Here is a 6561-nt window from a genome sequence, read left to right as displayed (position 1 = left end):
AATATCTTGCATATCACCATAGAACCTTCATCCGGCAATGGATGGAGATAGAGACAGAGACCCACATTGGAGCACTGGACTGAGCTCCCAAGGTCCAGATGAAGATCAGAAGGAGGTAAAATATGAGCAAGGAAGTCAGGACTGCAAGGGGTGCGTCCACCCACTGAAATAGTATGACTGATCTAATGGGAGCTCACCAAGGCCAGCTGGACTGTGATCATGTCCATTTATTTTTATATGAGGTCACTGGGAGTTCATCAGAGTCAGACAGGCAGGGAGCACTGAGCCCCTCTCCCTAGCTGGTGGCAGGTCTGTTGGAAAGTTACAGTCTGCCATGTGACTGAGCCCAGGGACAGAAAAGGGGCTGTCTCAAGTCCCAAATTATCCATCAGACGAGGCTCTGTGTCCTAAACCAGTAGGGCGGGGAGTTTGGAATGGGGCAAGTCCTAGCCAATGGGAGAAGAGGACAGGAGTTCCTCACGATTGGGGGATTTGAAGAACCATTGTCCTTGCAGGCAGGATGAATTGCAAGTTGAAGGTTTTGTGGTTGGGTTGGTGTCCCACCACTGACATCCTTGCCTGGCTACAGAAGATAGCTGGTCAGGCTCCATACCCCCCATTGCTAGGAGTCTTTCCTAGGGTCACCCTCCTTGATTCCAGGGAGTTTCCATATTCCATAACCCCTCAATTCCAGTCATCTTTCCCTGTATTCTCCCCCTCCACCCCATCCCTGGATTGACCCCCCTTGTTCCCATCCCCACAGCCCCAGTCCACCTACAAAATCCATTCTAGTTCCTCCTCCCAGGGAGACCCATGCATCCTGTGGGCCCTTCTTATAATTTAGCCTCTCTGGGTCTGTGGATTGTTGCATGGATATTCTTTATTATTATTAGCTATATCTTATAGCTAATATCCACTTATAAGTGAGTACATGCCATGTTTATCTTTCTGAGGATGATTTTTTTCTAGTTCCATCCATTTGTCTGCAAATTTCATGATGTCACTTTTTAACACCTGAGTAATAGTCCATTGTGTAAATGTACCACATTTTCTTATCCAGTCTTTGCTTGCCAGACATCTATTTGTCTCCAGGTTCCAGTTATTATCAATAAAACCACAATGGACATAGTTGAGCAAGTGTTCTTTCGTAGAATGGAGCGTCCTTTGGGTATATGCCCAGGAGTGGTATAACAGGGTCTTGAGGTAGATTGATTCCCAGTTTTTTGAGGAACTGCCATATTAATTTCCATAGTGATTGTACAGTTTGCACTCCCACCAGCAATGGAGAAGTGTTCCCAGCATGAAATGCCACTTGGGTTTTTGATCTTAGACATTCTAACAAATGGAAGATGGAGTAACGAAATAGTTTTAATTTGCATTTCCCTGACAGCTAGGGGTGTTGAACACTTCTTTAAGTGTTTCTCAGCCATTTGGGAATGCCATGGAAGAGGGAAGGAAGTATCGTAGGAGAACACAGCCCACAGAATCAACTGAGCAGGGCTCATAGGGGCGCACAGAGACTGAAGCAACAATCACACACCTTGTATGGGTCTGAGCTAGGTTCTCTGCAGATATGTTATAATGGTGAAGCTTCTTGGTGTTCTTGTGGGACTCCTGACAGTGGGAGTGGGGCTGTCTCTGACTCTTTTGTCTGCACTTGGGACCCTTTCTTCCTACTGGGTGGTCTTCTCCAGCCTTGATATGGGGGTTTGTATCTAGTCGTATTGTAACTTGCTATGCTGTGTTTGACTGACTGCTATGTAATTGCTATGCTGTGTTTCCCTGTGAGGTCTGCTCTTTTCTGAAGGAAAACAGGAGGAGCATTGGATCTGGGGTAGAGGGGTTGGGGGCAGGGACTAGGAGGCATGGAGGGATGGGACACTGTGGTAAGGATGTAGTGTATGAGAGAAGGTTTTGAAAGCTTGACATCACGTACATAGTTGATCATACTTTGTTAAAATGTACCATGTAGCCAGGTGGCGGTAGCCCATTCCTGTAATCCCAGCACTCAGGAGGCAGAGGCAGGTGGATCTCTGTGAGTTTGAGGCCAGCCTGGTCTTCAGAGTGAGTTCCAGGACAGCCATGACTGCACAGAGAAACCCTGTCTTAAAAAGAATGAAGAAAATGTACCATGTATATAATTTGGAGCCAATCTTTATTTACAGAAATTAAATAACAATAGTAATAATACAAATAATAAATGAGATAGAAAATTCTAGAATACAGGTAAAATATATTTAAAAATAAAGATAAATTTTATATAATAAAATAAGATTTTTTTCGGAGACTAAAAATGAATGATGAAAACAAAAGTAAGAACAGTTTAAAGCTCAAAGCTCAGAAGGTCTGAGTGAGCTGTCCAGGTTTCTGGAAAATGGTTTAATAGAGGGTTTCTCTGCGTACCCCTGGCTGTCCTGGAACTCACTTTGTAGAGCAGGCTGGCCTCAAACTCAGAGATCCACCTGTCTCTGTGAACATGAGATTAAAGGCATGCGCCACCACCGCCCAGTGACAGAGACTTAAAAGACAAAGAATGTATTGTCTAATCAACATAATACCTTGCATTTTGTTAATCCTTTTGTTTGGTTTTGTTGATACAAGTTCTCCCTACATAGCCCTGGCTGTCCTGAAACTCACTATGTAGACCAGTTTGGCCTGGAATTCACAGAGATTCACTGGCCTCTGCTTCCTGAGTGCTAAGATTGAAGTGTGTGCCCCAATGCCTGGCCATGTTTTTTGTTAACTATATTAGACTTTAACCACTTGGGCAAATTGAGTCATAACAAAATAAGAATGTGGTGGTTTGAGTGAGAATGGCGTTGTTGGAGGAAGCAGGTCACTGGGGGCGGGCTTTGGGGTCTCCAAAACTCAAGCCTGGCTCAGTGTCCCTCTCTCCTCCTGCTGCCTGCTCATCCTTCTCCAGCCCCATGTCTGCCTGCGTCCTGCCATGTTTCCGCCATGATAGTAAAGGGCTAAACCTCTGAAACTGAATCAGCCCCACCTAAATGTTTTCCTTTATAAGATTTAGGCCATGGCATCTCTTCAGAGTAACAGAAACCCTAAGACAGGGAGTTTGTTTAAATTTTTAAAGCTTTTATTGGTTTATGTGTGTGAGTGTTTTGCTTGCATGTATTTATGTACACCGTATGTGTGCCTGGTGCCTGCAGCAGCCAGAAGAAGTTGTCAGGAGCCCCAGAACTGGAGGTATAGATGGTTGTGGGCCACCATGTTGGTGCTGGAAACAAACCAAGTCTCAACTTGTTCCCTGTTTGGGTTGAGTCTGGTGGCCAAGACTCAAGGTTTGGGGTCTGGAGAGATGGCTCAGCAGTTAGGAGCACTGCAAAGCCAGTCCCTGCCATCTGGTCAGCACACACTGCGCTCTCCTTGCTGGCCCAGTGCAGTGGCTGGATGCTGTCCTCATCTGGGGACCTCATTTCTGCTGAGTTGACAAAGGGGCTTCCTGTGCAATCCTAACTCAGTGCACAGGTGTAGGTCCAAAACATGGGGGAGGAAAAGGAGGCTTTGGGGGACCTCAAACCCATCCCATTTGGTGACAAGGACCACTCAGGCTCACATAGATGCACAGAATTTATTGGACACAGAGACACAGGGCCATGTGGGCTTTGCTTCCTCCTGCCCAGGGTCACCTGGTATACTGGTCCCTCCAGGTGGGCAAGCTTGGCTGAGAGGAGGTGCTGTGTGAGGATGCAGGACTGAGCTCTGAGCAGCCTAGGGCAATGGTCCTCCCTGTCTGGAACTTAGTTCCCTTTGTCCACACTGCCATCTTTGCAGGCTCCCTTGCTGCCTTCACCATTGTCATCGCTGCCCTTATTGTTGCTGTTTTGAGCGTTTTCTCTGTCATTGCTTTCATCTTCATCACTGCCCCAACCGTCCTCTTTGGCACCGCACCAACTGACCATCGGGTCTTCTGGCTTCCCCGAGATCAAATCTTCAGGGCTGTGTCCCCACTTGAAGTTCAGCGCGGTGATGCAAGTACCAGACAAGTACTTGCCCTCGATCGTCAGGGCGTGCTTGCCTGAGCCACAAGTGACTCGGAAGGGAAAATAGTCCCTCTCAGTACCCAGAGTGGCTTTGCACCCATTGCTGGTCACCAAATGCAGGTAACGCACACAGATGCTGTCGTTAGTGCCCGCAGCAATCACACACTCACCCTTACTCAGCAGGTACTTCTGCTGATTTGATGACTGAGCTCCATAGATGGGACTCCACTGTTCACCAAACAGCAGCTGGATGCTGGGGAGAGAGAGACCCAGTCAAAGTGCTGTGTGCTTAGGAGCACCAGCTCTTTCCTGAAGATGTGTGCTGTCCTGGTTCCCAGCCTATACTTCAGTCTCCAGATAGCATGTCACTCGGTGTTCTGCTTGTCAGCCTGTCCTGTAGCCTGTGGTACCTTCCCACCTCTGCCTCTTGGGGACACATCTCTCCCCATGAGTGATCAGAGAGTCTGGCTCATGTCAGGCATCTGTGTGTTTAGCTCTGCCACCGCAGCCCATCCTGAGCCTGAATCTTTTGGTGTCTGCCCAACTCAATTTCCCCTCTGGACCTCCTCCCTTGTTGGTCTCAAATGAGTCAGCAAACCACCACTGAGACCTTTCTGCTCAGGCCAGTAGACCAGAGATGGACCTTGACCTGAGCGGCAGGTGGTCCTAGGGGACGGAAACCAGTGAGATCAGGTCTGCTCCCTTGGTTGTCCATGTAGGTGTGTGTGTCCCATGGGCCTTATGGAGGTCTAAAGGGAACTTTTGGGAATTTATTCTCTCCTTTTTCCGCATGGATTAGGTGGATCACATTCATGTGGTCAGGAAGGATGACCAGCACTGTCACCTACGGAGCCATCCTGCCACCCTTCACTGTCTTAGTGGCAGAGGGGATCAAAGCTGGGTTCACACGTGCTAGACAAGCCACTCAGGTATGCGGTCTCACCTCCCCACCCTGACTCTGTCTCTCGCCTTCACTGTTTCTTTTGACCATTCTTTTGTTTTATTTAAAACATGATCTCACTCTGTAGCCAGGATTTCCTTGAACTTCTTCACAGTGGAAATCCTCCTGCCTCAGCCCCCTGAGTTCTGACGTTACTGACATGAGCCACCATGCTGGGCTCCAACCCTCTCTTTGCTTTCTATTCAGACAGGGCTTACGAAGTCGTCCAGGTTGAGCCCGAGGTGGCTCTGCAGCACAACCTCCCTCACGTTTGATATTCTCTAGCATCAGCATCCGGGGAGCTGGGATGACAGGACTGGACCACCAGCCCAGGCTCCAATAGTGCATTTTCAAAGGAGAGCCATACGCTCTCCAGCAGTAGGGAGGACGAGGCTGGGGGACTCTAAGCTTGAGGTCAGCCTGGGATACAGACTGAGGTCCTGTTTTGGGAAGTGATGGCTGCAGACAAGCATAGCGGTATGTCTCAGCTTCAGTCCCTAGCACCGTTTATACATATTTTCCAAACTGGATTGTATATGTAAGGGAGGAGAGAGCATGCGTGTTTGTCCTTGTGTGTGTGGTGTGTGTCTGTCTGCTGTATGTCTGAAATGTACATATGGCTGCTCTCAGCTTCCACGTGGGTTCTGGGGACCCAAACCGAGGGCCCCATATGTGCACAGCAAACACTTTATCTGCCCAGCCTTCTCCACATCACCTGACATGGATTTCTTAAGGACTGAGATGACCTCAATATTGCACAGGAGACACACTAAAAGAATATTCATTGTGCATCTGAAATTCTATTAACCTTGGGCACTGTGCTTGCATTTGCCAAGCTTGGCACCAGGAACACAAGGCCATGGCGGCATATAGGAGAACAACAGAGCTCATGAGGCAGACACTGGTGAGGACAGTCACGATCTGGCCTGTCCCTGGGGAATGGCCAGGCTCTCTGGAGCAGAGCAGAGGTCTAGAGTGGCAGAGTGACCTGCACATTTCATGTCCTGTGGACGCAGGGACATCTCTTAGACCATGGAATCAGTTTGTGTCACCACCAAGGAGCACTAAGTGGAGAAGGGAGCCTTCATCCTCTGTGATTCTTTCTGAACCAGAAAGGTGGAGGTTCCTCTCTGCCTGCCCCTGATGACTGTCCGGTCTACCCCAAGCCTGAGCATCCCAGCTCTGTGTAGGCTAATTCAGCTCAAGCTGGAGAAGTAGAGGCCAAGAGGATTCTGGGAAATAAAGTGGTTATATATCCAGTGAATCCTCTAAGGGCTCCAGCCAATGAGCCATGGAGGTGGGTACCACCTGGGAGCACTGCAGGGACACTAGGAGCTAGAGCACTACTCACCCAACGAATCCATAAAAACTCGAGAAGACCCGGATGCCCTTGATTTCACCCTGATCTTCACCGCGAATGTAGAAATAGGTACTGATTTTATTGTCCAGTATGTCTGGAGAAAGCGAGGCAGAAGAAGATGCAGGGTCACTCCCTCACTCAGAGGCCCTTACACCTAGGACGGGATGGAGGAGGTGAAGGCCACAAAGGAGGCTCAGGTACTCACTCTGGGCTCTGCAGGTGGGGCCAGCAAGGAGGGCCAAGGTCAGCAGCAGCAGCAT

General features: G+C 48.8%; 1 protein-coding gene across 1 annotated transcript; it reads right to left on the bottom strand.

Annotated features, from left to right (window-relative positions):
* Positions 1-3758: 3758 nt before the first annotated feature.
* Positions 3759-6561, bottom strand: LOC142831645 (prostatic spermine-binding protein-like). The gene is made up of 3 exons (XM_075941851.1): positions 6507-6561; positions 6293-6395; positions 3759-4254 (listed from the first exon to the last, which is right to left on the bottom strand). The coding sequence occupies exons 1-3, from the start codon at positions 6559-6561 to the stop codon at positions 3759-3761; spliced, it is 654 nt and encodes a 217-aa protein (XP_075797966.1).

Source organism: Microtus pennsylvanicus, chromosome 11 (assembly GCF_037038515.1).
Source record: "Microtus pennsylvanicus isolate mMicPen1 chromosome 11, mMicPen1.hap1, whole genome shotgun sequence".
Lineage (NCBI taxonomy): Eukaryota > Metazoa > Chordata > Mammalia > Rodentia > Cricetidae > Microtus > Microtus pennsylvanicus.
Note: the sequence above shows the minus strand (reverse complement) of the source record. Positions and strands in the feature narration are given on the sequence as shown.